Source organism: Fukomys damarensis, unplaced genomic scaffold (assembly GCF_012274545.1).
Source record: "Fukomys damarensis isolate Sample0158 unplaced genomic scaffold, DMR_v1.0_HiC HiC_scaffold_28, whole genome shotgun sequence".
In the NCBI taxonomy this organism is placed as follows: Eukaryota; Metazoa; Chordata; class Mammalia; order Rodentia; family Bathyergidae; genus Fukomys; species Fukomys damarensis.
Window position 1 is genome coordinate 42,578,834 of NW_022900940.1, and position 17,987 is coordinate 42,596,820.

The 17,987-nt window shown below is 43.2% G+C and overlaps 1 protein-coding gene across 10 annotated transcripts in view; it reads right to left on the reverse strand.

The window, feature by feature from the left end:
* Cfap20dc (CFAP20 domain containing) overlaps nucleotides 1-17,987 on the reverse strand; it is a 227,666-nt gene that overhangs the window by 17,030 nt on the left and 192,649 nt on the right. For 6 of the 10 annotated variants that reach the window (XM_010643156.2, XM_033757023.1, XM_010643159.3 and 3 more), the window contains one exon: nucleotides 11,074-11,168. In XM_010643156.2, coding sequence (XP_010641458.1) covers nucleotides 11,074-11,168 — 95 coding nt within the window. Of the gene's footprint in view, nucleotides 1-2,045; nucleotides 2,212-6,916; nucleotides 6,979-11,073; nucleotides 11,169-17,987 lie in introns of those variants that run through there. The other 4 variants (XM_010643155.1, XM_010643158.3, XM_010643157.1 and 1 more) reach the window with 4 other exon arrangements.

Genomic DNA, 17,987 nt, shown 5'->3' on the forward strand with positions numbered 1-17,987 from the left:
GAGAGAGAGAGAGAGAGAGAGAGAGAGAGATACAGAAGACTTGGTGGGGTTCCGGGAGGAGGCAGCAGGGATGCAGGGCAGAAGTCAAGAAAACCCACCAATTGGCTCCAGCACCAGGAAGACTTTTCTACGCATTACAGCTGACCAGCAAATAAACACATCCTCTGAGAAGTGTGAAGTGGGCCTGGGACGACCCTTGTGCAGGCTTTTGTTCACAAGCTTCCAGAGGATGGAACCAGTCCCAGTGATTCCTCAGGTGCCTCTGATGAGCTTCTGTGACCCTTAGCTGTGGTTTCTATTTTTGAAGTATGACAGGACTCCACTAACTACCACGAAGGATTAATAGTAGGAGCTGACCTGTGCATCTAGCACAGTTCCTAATTAAGAGCAGGAAGTCAGAGATGGGAGACTGCCTTTCCTTTTTTCCTGTTGCTTTACCAGTGGTCCCTTTGGCCCTGTCTCAACCCTTCCTCTGAGTAGGAGAGAATGAAAAAAATTTTTTTGATGGTACTGGGCACTGAAGCCAGGGCCTGGCACTGCACTGACTGAGCTACCTCAGTCCTTTTCATTTTTATTTCAAGGTACATTCTTGCTAAATTGCCCAAGTTGGGCTCAGACTTGTCATCCTCCTGCCTCAGACTCCAGAGCAGATGGGATTATGGTTGTGTGCCATCACGCCCAGCAAGAAAAAGTGCTTTTCAACTGGTCATTCCATATCGAAGACCACTGATTTCCTCCAGTCAGTTCTGCACGAGAGGTGAGTTTGCATGTCCTTGACCTTCAGATATTTGACCTTAGGGCTGGGGATTCATCTCAGTGGTTCTGCCACCTGCCTCGCAGATATTCGACCTACCATCCCTTTAACATTTCAGCTACTTTGAACAATGAGCAAAGTCAGTTTATTTTGGAGACTGCCCCATTGATTATGCCCAAGGCAGGCTGTCAGCAGTACAGGCTGTAAAGTGTTAACCTCACTATTGGCTTGTTTTACAGTGAGCCTGGCCAAAGCCTACATGTGTCATAGAAGCATTGCAGATGGCGTGCAGGTCAGTGCCCCCACCCCTTACCTCTGCCAATGGCCACAGCAGAGGCCAGAGAAATGGCCCATGAAGCTGTGGGACTCAATATGAGATAACATGGCAGCCAAGGTTAGGGTGACTCACACTCAAATTCTGCTCCCAGAATTAAAATCTCCTTAACTAAAAAGACAAGGTTATTTGTTCTGTTCCTAATACAAGGATGCTTTGTCTTATCTTTTACAAGTCTTGCCTGCATCAGCAACATATCCCAAGGAACCAAACATAGTCCCCTTACCCTAATTTAATGATTGTGTCACCAATAAATGTCTGCGGTTCTGGGTGACCAGGGTCGTTGTTGCTTCTTGTTCAGCACTGGCCATCCCAGTTCCCTGTCTCCTAGTATTTCTTCTTGCCTTGCATCAGAGCACCGAGGAGGAGATGGGGATCTGCAGGGGTCTCTGGTACGTTTATCATTGTGCCCGCTACATGACTGAGCTAGGTGCTTTCTAGCTGTGGATGTGACATACACACACACTTCAATGGGCTGCTAAAGATCAACAAGAAGTTAAACTGGGAGCAGCCACTGCAGGGTGCTGAGAGCAGCCATGGCCTTTAGAGCCCAGCACACCTGTGGAGGACAGGGAGCACTGCTGTTTACTGCCTGGACGACTATCAGCAGGCTGCAGGTCAGTGCACCTCAATGGACCTTAGTTTCCCTGCTTATTAAATGGCACTCACTATGCCTATTTCATGGGGTTTTGTGGAATATTAAATCGGACATGCCACTATGCATAGCACAGTGCACACAGTAGTTGTTCAATAAGTGATGTTATTACTATTAAGGATAATGATAGTTATATAAATCATAAACTGTAACCTATAACTTTTAAAAGTAACTCAGAAGTATTGATGCAGCTTAAAGTATGAAGAAAGGCCTTACAGAGTACTCAATAAGCATTGTTATTGGAAATGCAGGGTATCAGCATTAGCCATGAAAAGGGTATGTTCATTTACACCACATCCCCTACCTCAAACTCTGAGTTAAAAAACAGTGGATGTGAATGAAGCCAAAAGTTCCCAACTGGTCTTATGTAGGATACTGATCTTTACATCTTTGAGTAAAAAGAGTCCTGGGCTGGGGATGTAACTCATTGGGGAGTGCTTTGCAAGTCCCTGGGTCCAATCATTAGTACTACAAAACAAAAACAAAAAAAATAGTCATTTTACCAAAAATCTCACGTTTGATAAATTAAATCTAATAATTTTCATTAGGAGTAACATCGAGATCACATATGACTGAGGTCAGAGATTCTAAGTCATGGTCTCTCAGTAGGTTGTCACTCAGTTTCTGGTCTTTGTTCCATCAGCACTTTGGGGGAACCTGACCTTGGGCACATAGGAATTATATACCCTATAACTGCTTAGTGTATTCTGTGCCTGTATGTTACAGAAAGATAAAATTTTAAGTGGGCAGTGTTAAATTGGAAAGCTCAGTACATTTCACTACCAGTCAGGAATCTTTCAAGATGAAAATAACCGATGTAATGGGCCATGGGTCTTTATCTTCCAAGAAATGCAAAGGGGCCAAGGTGGATCCAGGTCATTAGTAGAGGTTTTGCTGGATAATGCATACAAACTGGAGCAGTAACTGCTACACAAACGCATCTGCTCCAATAGTATCACTGTAGAACTGGAACCTCATGTATTATAACTATGGGGACCAAGACAGGTTCTTAGGTTTTAGTACCAAAGCTTTAAACGATCAATTTAAAAACTACCAACAATGACATTCATACAAAAAATAGGGTGAGCTCGTGTAGAATTTTACATTGAAATAAGTGCTTTAAACTTACATAAAAGGTTTTATTGTGTTGTAACTTAATTTTTAAAGGCTCCAACGTATGTCATTTTGCCATTGTAATCCCTATGTAATGAAATTATAATATCATTAAGCCATTACCACTGTGATGTCAAGCACTGGGAAATGTTTTGAAAGGTAATTATCCTGCATGGGTATGGGGTAATTTTCAATTATATTCTTGGATAGTATAGAGTTTGTTTTTCCTCAAAATGCTAAATTGCTCCATTTGAAGACTGGCTACAGAAACTCTAAAAGGACAAATTAACAAATAAAACCATTTTCTGCTACCAGGCTGACAGCATCTGGAGAAGGGTTCAAATGCATTTTTACTCTGCTCCACATAATAAAGCCATTCCTAGGAAATAAAATTACCTTTCAGATAATAATCTGTTTACAGACTTTGAGCCTCCTCCACTTTGAAATTGGTTAACAGCAATAACAGAAGCAAAACCGACTGAGCCAGACCAAACGCAGCAATATTGCCCATCTTCCCCTTGATTAGATCAGCTCAGATAAATCACCTTTCAGCTCACCTTTGAGAGCCAATTAATATAAATGTTTAATCATCTAATATTCAGTGCATTTTAACTGCAGATAAGAAACCTATACATGTGCGCCAAGTCTTCAAGCTTGCAAATAAACCATGGACACCAGTGTATCAGGTTTAAAATCTCTGAATCAAGATACTCTACTTGATTTTCGATTTTCTGACTTTGCCATCTAGAATATTTAAAAAAAGTGAATGCGTTTTCTTTCTTATGGGTCTTAAGGGCTGATTGACTATATTTTCATGTGCATAGTAACACACCATTGTTTAAACTCTTCACCAGTGAGGGATCGCCACAGGGAACAGTCAGCCCGGGATCGATAGCGCTGACGTGTGAGATAAGATTCTGCTGAGTACGGGACTAGATGCCTGCAAACCCTACTCACACCGCCCCTCCTCTTAGGGCAAAACCACCTTACACTCACGTCCGGAAGTCCACCTGAACTGCTGAATTTTGCTCTTTGGCAGACAGATATCTTCAAACAGGAAAAAGGTACGAACGACTAACCGTAGATGAGAAATACTGAGAAGATGCTGTGTTGGATTAGAAAGCTGAATTGTTTGAGAAGGCAAATCACACGCTTGGTTTAGAGTTCAAGTCATTCATAGGTGTGTGTCTTTTATCTGAAAGATGCTATCATGGGTCATATTGAAGGCTTTGGTGATTATTCAGGGGTTTGGCAATTTCATTCTTGAGGTAGTCTCTGCTCACACACATGCAGTGATATAAATGGGTGGTTTACAGCCCTGAATGCATTTTGTTATGTGTGAAGGGAGGTCTAGCCACTAAACCGCTCTGAGGCCTACGGGGCTCTCAGTGTCCTAAGGGCCTACTTTCAGGCCAGGTGTCACTACTGAGCAAGGGGAAAATGCACCCCAATTCCCACCAGGGAAGCTGGGCCCACATCGTGGGCTAAGGCCCCTCCAGGCTTGAACATGGGGGTAAGGAGGTGCAGATGGCTCTAGAAGAGAGAAGGGCGAGCCTCAGACCTCCAGCAGTGTTTACATTTCCACGAGAGCTCACCCCAGAGCTGCTGGGCAGAAGACCCCACTCTATACTCACAGGAGCGCTGATTTTCATCAGAGAAGCACCCGCCCGAGAGCTACAAGGAGACAATCTCTCTCTTGCCCAAGCTTAAACAGAGAAGAGAGGCAACCGGCTGTCTCACGGGGAAGGGCCGGGGACTCTGCGTTCGGGGGCGCCATGGAGACTAGGAATGACTGAATTAACTAGGAGCTGAATTGGGTTCTACGTAGAGGGCTAGGGAGAGTACTATTTAATCCAGAAAACTTTAAGAGAAGAGGGATTTCCACATTTCAGATGTCCGACTGGATTCTTCATTTGCCTTTCTTTCTGACCAGATGGGAATTCTGTGGTAACACGGCAGCATGAGGGTGAAGGCCACAGACTCTGCGCACACGGGTCTGTGACAGGGTCCCGATGCACACTCAGTGGGTCTGTGACCCAGGAGCGTGCCTTTCTCTCGCTGTCATGTGGAGTCATGACACTGCCTCATGCTGGGCGATCCCGGGAGGGATCAGCACGGGGCAACGCACAGAAACCTCGCGGCAGTACGGGGCACAGAGGCGCTTTACTGTCTCCAGCTTCTGTGATGGCTTTCACATTACCAATATTCTTCATTGAGGGAAAGATCTAGTTTGCATCTTAAATCTTTAAAGCGCAGAGAAGACTCAAAGAGTAGTTCACATCATCCTCATGGTTCCCCTGGGCTGAAGACTCACATGGGTCAAACGTTTACAGAGAGCTTACTACTACTTGAACACCACACTTAGATGTCCTGGGGGCATCACAGTTGCTCAAGGAAGCATCATTTTTATTTTTAAAATCTATTTATTTTATTTTGTTAGCACATATTTGCAGCTCACGCAGTGGAGTGGTTACACACGCACCACAGGTTCTTTTTTTTATTCCTCTCCTTCCTTCCCTGCCCTCCTCCTCCTCCGATTCCCCTACACTGTTTCTCATTCTCACTGACAATCACTGATCACAGCTCATGCCCACGGCATGTAATGTTTACGTTCACTGAGGTTGTCAGGTTCCTGCACGTGGCACAACATGGAGGTGGTTGATCTAGGTACGTGATGCTGGGGTTCGGAACGTGATTCTGGGACTGATTCCCGGTGCGATGCTGGCAGTAAGGCTGCTCCACCCTGGCCGTGAGTGCTACCTGCTCTAAGGGTGGGTAGCCTGGATAAGATATAAGGGACAGAAAGCGGGCTGCTGTTGCTATTTTGCTGCCTACTGCCAGCCTGCTCTGTGATGCCACCCTGCCTTGAAACCAGCCAACTATGAAATAAAACCTCTACAAACTGTGAGCTACAACAAACCTTTCCTCCGTTAACAGTGGTGTTGAGTATTGTGTCTCAGGAACAAGAAAATGTAATTAATTGCTATTCCTCTTACTTTGCTCTTGTTGCCCAAAATTGCTTTTGATATTCTGGGTCTCTTCTCACTTCATAGGAATTGTAGGATTGCCTTTTCTAGATCTGTAACGTATGCCTTTGGGATTTTGATTGGGACTGCACTGCATCTGTGTAACAGTTTTGGGAGGATGGCCATTATGACATACCGAGTCTGTCCATCCAGGAGCAGGGGACATCTTCCCATTTTCTGATGTCCTCTTCAATTTCTTCTTTCAGAGTACTGTAGTTTTCTTTGTAGAGGTCTTTCACTTCTTTGGTTAGATTAGTTCCTAGGTATTTCATTTTTCTTGAAGCTACTGGGAATGGTATTCTTTTCATAATTTCCCTCTCATCCCATTCAACTGGTGTACACAATGCTAATGATTTTTGTGTGTTGATCTTGTATCCTGATATACCGCTGAGTTTGTTATTAATTCTAAGGGTTTTTTTTGGGGGGGGGTCTAGCTCTTTGGGTCTTGTACAAATAATGATAATCTGAGTTGTCTCTTTCCTATCTGTATCCCTTTTATTTCCTTCTCTTGCCCAATTGCTCTGGCTAATGTTTCAAGTTGAATAGAAGAGGTGAGAGTGGACATCCTTGTCTTGTTCCAGATTTCAGGGGGAATGTTTTTAGTGCTTCCCCATTTAGTATGATCCTGGCTATTGATTCGCCAGATATAGTGTTTATCATATTCAGTTATGGTCCTCCATCCGTTTTATGAGGTGTAACTTTTAGACCCACAGTATTAGGTAATGCCAAGTGACCGTGAGGCAGTAACCACAGGACCTTGAAAGACTCCTTCCACTGGAGCAGGGCAGCAGTCCGACAGCCCTCTCTGGGTAGCCGTGAGGACTAGGAAGTCTTTGCTAGTAATCTGGATATTACATCTGAAAAATAAGCATCTCCTGCCTGAGTATAGCTCATGGGCCAGTGCTCACCCAGGAATATCATATGTGGCACGCACCACCACAGGGAGGGTGTAAGACTTATTTTTAAGAGACTGGCACTGGCACACTGTCCTCACTCAAGATCTGTGTGAGTGGCAGGCGAGGTCTGCAGGCTGAAGGGAGAGGTCACTGTTATTCCATTTGTGAGCTGTTAGGCATGAATAATTTAAGAGTCGTATCTGTAAAGGAACAAATGTCAAAAACAAATTGACAACTATTCTTCGAGCAAGGTACGGTTCATTTTCAAAAGGTCAGTTTGGTAGTTTTCTCCAGTAAGTTCTGAAATCTTAACTTCCCATTTTTACATTTCACGTGGGCTGCAGGAAAACACATTTTTAGTAAGTGTCAAGGGCCCCGGGCTGGTGGTAATTGATATTCAGCAAGTGTACGGCAGCCCTGGAGGAACTGTGAAGAGCCCACTGCTCCTCCATCCAGCCAGGTGGTAGGGATCAGAGTGCAGGGCTGTTCCCTCAGGCTGCTCGGCTCCCGTGACACGTCTGGCCAAGCAGCAGCTGGCTGTGCTGTGGCTGCCTCTGCGTCAAGTGGGGTGGGCGAAACTCACGCATTTCCCTTCCTGTGGCCTGGGCAATTGCTGCAGGACTCAGGGTTGGTCAGCCCCTCTTTGCTTACTGCTCAAATGCTGCACAAGTGCCTTGGCCTTGCAGCCCTAATACAGGTGTGTGGTGCGGCAGGAGGCTCAGTGAGCTGTGTGGAAGGCGGGGTAGTAACACTGCCACACCTCAGCGGGCTCCTGTGAAAATGCCAGTGCTCTTGTAGGCCCAGAAAACAGGGAGATGAAACAAGCCTTAGCTATTATTTCTGACCTGGACCTCGAAGACGGGCGATCCCCTTTCTGTGGGAACCGCTCTCACGAATCACACTCACACACCAGTACAGAATCTCAGCACAAAGGCATCCTTGCACAGAAAGCCTGGGTTCCACGCCGAGCCGTCCCTCTCAGACTGGCGCCTGACCTTGGGCAACTCCTTTACTGCTTCAGCCAGGTGAGGGAACCACACCTGAACCTCTGGTTCATCAGAGCCCGGGCAGCATTATGCGAGTCTAACTCTCCCTGAAGCCAGAGCAGCCCGGCTTTTACTCTTCTATATTTTGGGATTCTATTTGAAATAAAAAGTTTTCACTGCTTATAAATAAGGTTTAAGAGCTACTGCCTAAGGTGATCTATAACTTTTAATTGCTAGAGTGTACAGGTTTAATAGTCTCATGTCTGAATTTTAGAGATATACCAAATATACAAAAACAAAACATCCCAAAAAACTCTCTCCAAGCTGCCTGAAAATGACCCCAAGAAACAAAACCCACAAAAACCTGAAATGAAAGCCAGATTTCAATGCATTTTCCTAACTTTGTGGTTTTTATAAGGAAGGACTAGTTTATGAACATTTCTCACCCTCCTTCTTTCCCTTGCTCCCTCTTTGTCTTTTAAGAATTTAGAGAATCTAATGTATGCCAGAAACTGTGTCGAGTCCAGAAATCCAAGAGTGAGCAAACTGCAAAGTGTCTGTTCTTAAATACACTTCGCCTGCTTCTGAAGACTGACAACAAACAAGTAAACCAAGATTTACAGAGCGAAAAGGCCCTGAAGGAGATATCAGGAGGTGAAGAGAGAACACAGTGGGCGGAGACTGTGTGGGGAGGAGTTAGTTCCCCAGGCCCAGGCTGGTCACCTGCGGCTTCCTGTCATTTCTGACAAGCACATGTGGACACCAGGCACCAGGCTATGGCAGTGACAGGGAGCGCCTTATCTTTTCCTTTAGGAACTGAAATGTTTAGGAACTTTGAAAAGTTTTGATTTGTACACCACAAACTCTCAGTGGAAAAATATTTTTCCAGTTCCTCATTTTATATATAACTTTTGGAGCAGGTATTTTATTTGAAGGGAGTATAAAAATCCAGTGGCTGGGGCTCTGGAACCAGGCTGCTTAGGTTCAAATTCTAGCTCTGCCCCTAAATTGTGTGACATTGGGCAAGTTATTTGAGAATGTTGTGCCTCAGTTTCCTCAACCAGTACACACACACACACACACACACACACACACGGTATCTTCCTTGTGGTGATGGTGTGGCGCTAAGTTTATCAGTCTCTGGCTAAAACAGTACGCGCTAAATGAATGGCACTGTGTACCTGAAACCCCAGAGGAGCCCCAGGCTGCCCTCAACCATGCCTCGCTCCCCTGATGGAGTTATGAGCTGGAAACACCGGCCCATTATTTTTCTTTGACAAACACGTTACAGGAACAGATGAACACCCTCTCGCGGTGGATAGGTGAGTACTAACTGTGCAGGGAACAGCTCTAAAACCAGGCCATTACCATGTAAAGGTTAACCAAATAGGAAACGGTGACTTTTGATGGTGTTAATGAACTGCAAAATCCTGAAGCGTATCAGAAAAGGGGAAGGAGAGCAAACAGAGGACGCTAGTTTGTGGTGGTATTAATTAACTGCACACCACTCAAGCACCCGGGAGGGGCAGAAGCTGATAAAAATGGAGAGTAATGGACCTGCTGTGCTTAGCACTGGCCAGCACATTTCTACAGTCTCCTGAACTGAATTTGCGTTTTGCTCTCAATAGAGGTTCTGTGTACCTCTGACATCCTGGAGCTCCTGCTGTCAAAACTGGACTTCGTAACGGTGACTTCAGGACGCCCTGTCAGCCACTTCTCACTACTATATATCTTGGGCGCCGATTCTGCCCCCATGGCTTCTTTAGGACACGTAATGTAATGTATTATTTGTCCCCTCACAGCAAGGTCTCCTCTTGACAGGCGGCATTCTATTTTTCTGTCATGAGTAACTACAAATGTGCGCCTCTAAAGAGATTCCTGATCTGAGGGGCATCATATATTTTGGACAGTAAAATCGTGGAGATACTGTTATCCCTTGGGCGGCCAAAATGTACAGCTCAGATAGATGAGGTCTTGCTGGACTCCCTAGGCCCGAAGAAAAATGGGCTGCTCTACTTTCTCCATGGGGCAGTTAGGGAGAATAAAAAGGAGAGCTCACTTTCTCATGACCTGTAGAGGTGCGTGACAGCCTCTGCTTCGCAGGAAGGCCACGTCCCTGCTGACGAGCGCGCGTCATTTAGGGGTAGGGACCCATTCTGAGCAAAGCAACGCTAGGCAACTTCCTCACTGTGTGATCCCAGAGAGGCCCAGGCAAACCCAGATGGTGCAGGCCAATCACTCGGCGGCTCTTGATCCATCGAAGGACACGGTAAGCGGGCACAGAAGGCTGCTGGCAAAACTGACATACTGTTGCTGCTTTTTTTTTTTAAGAAGCAGAAAGAGTATATTCTAACAACAAAGTGTCAACACATAAGAAAGTAACAGGGTTGCTTATTACTGTCAAATAGGATCATGCACCATTATAATCATACGAGCTACACTTCCCGCAGCCAGCACTGCTACAAATGCACAACGAACGTGTTGTGCTATGACGTTAGGATGGCTGTGGGAGGACCTCAGGCAACCGAGCCCAGCTACAGATGTGGTCTGTGGATGACTGAAACCTCATTATGCAGGCCATGCCCTTGTCCGGGTGATGCTGGGGTAATCCGTGCACTCTGAAGTCACATCCACAGCTAGTACTTGGGGACCACTATTGTAAGGGCTTCATACATGGTACCTCATTGGATTCCCACATGACAATATCAGGTGGCCACTATCTATCTGATTTTTTTTTTTTTGGTACTGGGGAATCGAACTCAGGACCTTGCACTTGTGAGGCAGGCGGAGGCACCACTGAGCTAAATCCCTGGCCCCTGGGCACTATCTATTCTTAGTATTATTTCACATTTGTGGTGACTAAAATTGCTAAAGATCACATCGAGGGAACGGTAGATCTGGAATTCAGATGAAGGTCAGCTGGATACCAAAGCCATGCCTGTATCCCTTAAACAGTTATTTTCTCTGAGATTAGCTTTTAGAAGAACAGAGACAATTTCTGTCTATATTCTGTTTAGTTGTGTGTATTCTGTCACCCTAAAACATGAGGCACAGGTTACCTCACTTTGCATGTATAAGTCTGAATGAAAACAGTGGCATCTCAAAGTGACTGGTTTCCTCTACAGGAAATCATTTTCTTTATGTATAGCAGCTTTCATATTCCCACCTTGGGGCTGGGGATTTGGCTCAGTGGTTCTGCCACCTGCCTTGCAGGCTCAAGGGCCTGAGTTTGATGCCCGGTACCAACAACAACAACAACAACAAAAACCCAAAACAACAACAAAACAACAACAAAAACTATATTCCCACCTTGAGCACTCAAACTTCCAGAGGAATCCAGGTACTGCTCCAATGGCTGCTGACTGGGAGGAACAATTGGCGGGCTCAACATATTTAACCAGTCCCTGCCAAAAAGAAAGAAAGAAAGGGAATGAACAACATGCCCGCAATCCTACAGACGGATTTTATGTTAGGTCTGCATTTTCAATTCCATGAAGTTTCCACAAAGAAACAGTTTTCCATCCTTCATCTTTCAGAAAGATAAGATGTCCAGATATTAATGTTAGTTTTATAAATTGGCTAACAGGGCATCAGCCACTTCACTAAGCAGTTATTTGAGAAGTATAGACTAAGTGATGACCATTCCTCTCCAGAGTTTATTATGCCAATAAAGTGTAGCACAGTTTTTCCTCACATAAGAAAATTATTTCAGTGACTTAGAACAATGCTGTTTTCATCTGCATCTCTTGAATGACCGGTGGTGTTCAGCATTTTTTTCAAGTGCAAGGGCCTGAGTTTGATATTTATTTTTCATATATTTATTTGCTACTTTTACTTCTTTGAGAAATGTCTGTTCTTTTCAGATGCCCATTTTTGAATTGGGTTTATAAATTTGGGGGGGTCTGATTTTTTGAGTTCTTTATATATTCTGAATAGTAGACCTTTGTCTGAGGAACAGCTGGTAAAAATTTTTTCCCACATTGTAGGTTGTCTCTTCGCTCTGTTGGTGGTTTCTCTTGCTGTGCAGAAGCTTTTTAATAAGATGAGATCCCAGTTGTTGATTCTTTCTGCTAGTTCCCATACTACTGAGGATTTGTTCATAAAGTCTTCTCCTGTGCCAATGTCTTCGAGAGTTCTACCTAACTTATCTTCCAGCAAGTTTAGTGTTTCTGTTTTAATATTTAGATCTTTAATCCACTTGGATTTTAAACACCCTGTATTGTTTACCTTTTTATTTCCTGACTAGACAATTTCTGTCTAAGTTTCTGCTTTTCACACTGTCTGTCTATGCGGCAAGAGCGTCCCATCTAATAGGTGACAGCAGCGGCCCTCAAGGCCAGTCCTGCTCCATGCTTCCTAAAGAAGGAAGTTGGCCAAGTCGCTTAATATTGCTCCTGTGTAAAAAGGAGACAATCATAGCACCGCAGAGGTCGGCTGGTAGGACTAAATGACAAAGAAGCGGTTGAGCTATAAAGAAGGACAGTTTTAGTTACTTGTCGGAAAATGGGTGCACTTTGACTCCACACTGCTAAGTAAAATAAATCAGACACAGAAGATTAAGTATTGCATGATTTTTCTTACATGATAAATCTAAAATAGAAATAATTTAAAGAGCAAAATAAATGACAGATGCCAGGAAGCAGAAAGATAGACTTTGTGAGGATGGGAAGGGGACCTGGGCATGGGGAAAAATGGGAGGGAAGAGAGAAGTAAAAAGGATCATCAAGACGCATGTGTATTTGTACCATCTCTGCACAATGAACGTACTTAATTATGTCTCATAAACGTTACCAAGAAGCCTTTTAAAGTGGGTGAAAGCATCCGCATGACTCCTGACACAGCTAGCACCCCATATTCTTCAGCGGTGCCACCATCACCTTCATCACCAGTGGGGATCGTGGCATGGCCCTACTTAGAACGTAAACCAGGTGGAATCACTGCCAGCTTATACCGCTGAGGTCTTTCCGGCAGGCCACTCGCTCTTCTGGTACAGAGTGTTTCAACATAAACGTAACAGCAAATAAACCTAATGTCTACTCTCTGGTCCTTCACCGGAAATGTTGGCCCCTGACCTTAACCGTGCGCCATGCGGATCCCCTGATGTGAATCCATGCGAATCCATGCCGCACATTCTCTGTCTTCCTCTCCTCTTTCCATTTCTGTAACTCCCTCCTGACCTGTTATCCTCTCATTATCCTCAGTATACTTACTGATTTTCTGAATTACAGGAAATGCCCAAAGGAGTTTCAGAATTGCTGAATAAAACAAAGAAACAAACAAACAAAAACCCATGAAAACAAAAACAAATGAAAACAAACAGCACACTCCAATCCTATTCTTTAGAGCTCTCTACGTGGTTTTTTTTGGGGGTGGTTAGTCAAAATTCTATGTTTTGCTTGGGTGAGTTCTCCCTCTGCACCTTCAGTGTGGTCATACGCATTTAAACATAGCCATCTGCTTTTGTTTGCATTACATTTTAGGAATTTTTTCCACTCTTGTTGATTTCTATTATTATTGTTTTTTGCTGCTGTAGTTTTTTGGTACCAGGGATCAAACTCGGGCCTTTGCACTTGCGAGGCAGGTGGCGGAATGAACCACAGAGCCAAATTCCTGGCCTGATTTCTATTACTTTTAATTGTTGAGTATATAAAAGAAGTAAAAAACACACAGAAAGGCAAGACTCATAATTGGCTGTGGTGTCGTTCTGTTTCACCCCCCCAAATGTGTACATATCTGTTTTAATAAATCCCCCCTCTTATCCAAAAAGTAGCTTTCTGTGGTTACTCTTTTGTTGCTTTATTTCCAGGTTCCAAAAGACCCTGGACATAGTTCTCCACAGTCCCTCAGGAGCTTCCTCGTCCTCAGTCACAGCTGCTTCACGCTGGCCTTGTGAGGCAGGCGGCGGTGATCCTCCTGCCTCAGCCTCCTTAGTGTTGGCATTACAGGTGTGTGCCACCACATCCAACTCAGTGGATCTTATTTTCACTTTTCAAAATGACCCCAGGGTTCTACTGACAAATCACATTATTTTAATATAGGTTTAAAATTCTTATGCAAGTAAGACATTTTTAAGCAAACCAACTCATTTGTTTGGTGTTTTACTAAGTGAGCATTTATAAACTATACTTAAAAAAAAAGGTTTCCATGTTAACTATAATATGGGAACTTTTAGCTAATAAAAATCAAACAAAAGCTTTCAAGCAGGACTTTCCATAACCTTTAAAACACAGTAACTCACCCACAAGGAAGACAGAGCATGCAGGCAGCTCTGCCCCAATTAATGCACCTGCTGCTGTCATCTGAGAAATGCTGCTCCAGATTTATACCGTCCTCTCATCCTGGTGGCATCTTTTCCTTTTCTTTTTGAAGTAGTGTATGTATGCTTAATATTCTCATTTTTTAGGACCAGTCTTTTTTTTTTTTTGGGTGGTTCGTTATTACACAATTAATGGTCTAGCACCTGCATCTTACAAGTTTTTTTACGTCTGCATGTATGCTAAGCCACAGTCTTGACTGTTTTTTCCTTCCTCTTTTTGAGACAATATCTGGCTATGCAGCCAGGCTGGTCTTGAACTCACAGTCGTCCTGCCTCAGTCTCCTGAGTCTGGGATGGCAGGTGTGCACCACCATGACTGGCCTGTCTTGACTCTTCATCACACCTTTAAACCTCTCTGCCTTGCCTTAGGTAAAGCAGCATGCACCTAAGGGATGGCGGTGGTCCCAGTTCAGGTCCACTCACAGCACGCCTGTCCCAACTGTAGTTCCGACCCATTTTCTTGGCTTCTAACCCCGTCCACCCATGTTCTGGAATCTGTTCTTGTTCTTGTTCCACCAATCCCACCACAGCTGTGCCCTCTGGAGTTGATACTCTGGTCAGTTTCCTCAGCTCCAACCCTAACCCTGACCATGTCGTGTCCCTGAGAGGCTTCCAGCTCCTTCAGTAAGTGAGCTTCCTTTTTAGTCAGGCCTGCTCTCTGAGCAACCCCAGACCTTCCTCTTCCTCACTGCTCTTGAGTATCCTGGTGGCCTCTTTTCTCTTGCGGTTCCTTGGCAAACCTGTGAGCGCTGAACTGTCAACAGAAGAGGTATTTTATTTGAGTCAAGACAAGGGATTCATTTTAAGCACCACACATAAAAAGAGAGTGCAGATGAGGAATAAAAACTATCTTGTGAGTTTTCACTGTGGCCAAATTGATATAATAATATTAAAATCTTGACCAAAAAGGAATACCTTATGGTTTTCATTCAACCTGCAGGTTATATAGTGCTCATTACCCGAAGAAAGCTGAATCAGATATTTTGAGAATTGAAGACAATATTCTCAGTTAAGACAGATTGTGGCAAAAAGAGAACAACAACCCAATCTCCTTAATGAACATAGATGCAAAACTCCTCAGTAAGATACTGGCAAACAGAATGCAGCGAATAACCAACAAGATTATACACCATGACCAAGTAGGATTCATCCTAGGGATGCAGGAAGGGTTCAACATATGCACACCAATAAATGTAACATATTATATTAACAAAACCAAGGACAAAAACCACATGATCATCTCAATAGATGCAGAAAAAGCATTTAACAAAGCGCAACATCCACTCATGATAAAAATCCTACAGAAAACGGGAGTAGGTCTTTATCTCAAACTGATAAGAGCCATTGTGACCAACCAACCACCAAAGTCATAGTAAATGGTCCAAAACTGAAAGCTTTCACTCTAAAATCAGGAACAAGACAAAGATGTCTACTATCACCACTCTTGTTCAACATAGTTCTTGAAACATTAGCCAGAGCAATTAGACAAGAGAAAGAACTAAAACGAATAAGGATAGGAAAGGAAGAAGTTAAATTACAATTATTTGCTGATGACAAGATACTCTACATAGACCCCCATAGACTCTACAGAAGGCCCCAAAACTCCACCAAAAGCCTCCTAAAATTAATAACCAAATTCAGTAGCATACAGAGTCAGCAGTTAAAAATTAATAGCATTCCTATACGCAAATAATAAACTCACTGAGAGAGAAATTAGGAAAATCACACCTTTCACAATAACATCAAGAGAAATAAGACACTTAGGAGCCACTCTAACAAAGGAAGTAAAAGATCTTTACCTTGAAAACGACAGTACTCTGAAAAGGAAGACTGAGGAGGATATCAGAAAATGGAATGACAGGGCTGGGGATTTAGCTCAGTGGTTCCATTGCCTGTCTCACAAGTGCAAGGTTCTGAGTTTGATCCCAGATACAAAGACAGGAAGGAAGAAAGAAAGACAAGAAAAGAAAAGAAAAAGAAAGAAAACGGAAAGCTATCCCTTGATCTTGGATAAGCAGAACCATACTTCCCAGATTGTCATATAGATTTAATGCGTTTTTTTTTTTTTTTTTGTACTGGGGATCGAACTTGGGTCCTTGCACTTGCAAGGCAGGTGAAGGAATCACTGAGCTAAATCCCTGGCCCCAATGCAATCTTGATCAAAATACCAATAATATACCTTATAGAAAACTAGAGACAACAATCCTAAAATTCATTTGGAACTAGAAGAGAACTAGAATAGAAAGAGCAGTTCTGGGGAACAGAAACAAGGCAGGGTGCACCACAATCCCTGCCTTGAAATTACAGTACAAAGTTACCATGATAAAAAAAGCATGGTACTGGAAAAGCAAAAACAGGTAAGCAAACAAACAAAGACCAGATCAAGAATCAATGGAACATTGATAAAGGGGCCAACCACCTTCACTGGAAGAAAGATAGGCTCTTTAGTAAATGGTGCTGGGAAAACTGGCGTTCAACATGCCAAAAATTGAACCTAGACCAATACCTCTCATCATGCACTAAACTAAAATTGAAATGGATCAAAGATCTAAGCATTAAAATGGAAACAATCTGCTGGAAGACAGAATAGGGTAGAATCTTGAATACACTGGGATAGGCAAGCACTTAAGAATAAAACCCTGACTGCACAGCAAATACCTTGTGATCAACAACTGGGATCACATTACATCGAGAAGCTTTTGCACAGCAAAATAAAACCACCAACAGGGTGAAAAGACAACCCACAGAGTGTGAAAAAATTCTTGCCAGGTACTCTTTCGGCAAAAGACTAACATCTAGAATACACAAAGAACTAAAAAAAAAAAAAAAAACAGACCTCCCAAATTTAAAGACCCAGTCCAAAACTGGGCATTTGAAATGAACAGACTTTTCTGAGATGAAGAAGTACAAAGAGCAAATAAATACATGAAAAAAATGTTCAACACCACTGGTCACTTGAGAAATGCAAACTAAAACAACACTGAGACAGTCTCACTCCAGAAAGAATAGCTATCATCAAAAAAATCAACCAATAGCAAAGGCTGATGAGGCTTTGGGGAAAAAGGTACCCTCCTTCATTGCTAGTGGGACTGTAAATTGCTACAACCCAGTTTCCTTTAAAAACTAAAACGAGAGGTTCTATTTGACTCAGTTATTCCCCTTCTTGGTATCTTCCCAAAAGAGTTAAAAGTATCATAACACTGGGCTATATGCACACCCAATGTTTATAGCAGCACAATTTACAGTAGCTAAATCTTGAAAACTGCCCAGATGCTCATCAATAAGGATAAGGTGCCATAAATAAGAATAAACTTGAGACTTTTTTTTAAAGGTACATGGATGCATCTTGAGAACATAATTTAAGGGAAATAAATTGAACACACACTTTTAAATACCACATTTGTGTCTCTGGTGTGAGAAACCCAACAGATAAATAAGGACCAAAATGGTAATAGATATTGAGAAGTAGGAAGAATATTCAAATGGGATGGGAAAAAAGGAGTGGGGGGGAAGGGAAGGGAGAGAACAAGGATAAAAAATAAAAAAAGGAAGAGGGTGGGGGATTTAGCTCAGTGGCACTGTGCCTGCCTTGCAATTGCAAGTTCAAGGTCCTGAATTTGATCCCCAATACTGAAAAAGAAAAAAAAAGAATGGAAGGAAAACAATAGAAACGAAGTTTTGTAAAGGGAGAGGGGAAGAAAGATTGAAGGGAAGGGAAATGGGGGAGACACACACAGGCACAGTCCTCCATGATGGATATTACACATGTCAAAGCGGACCAGTAAAGTCAGTCAAAAAATAAGATGAAGATAAGACTGTGGCTTTAGTTCCTTTAGTTAAACGAAGATTTTGCTTACAAGACACTTTAACATATATTTATTTTGTTTATGTGTTTCCTGCAAACATA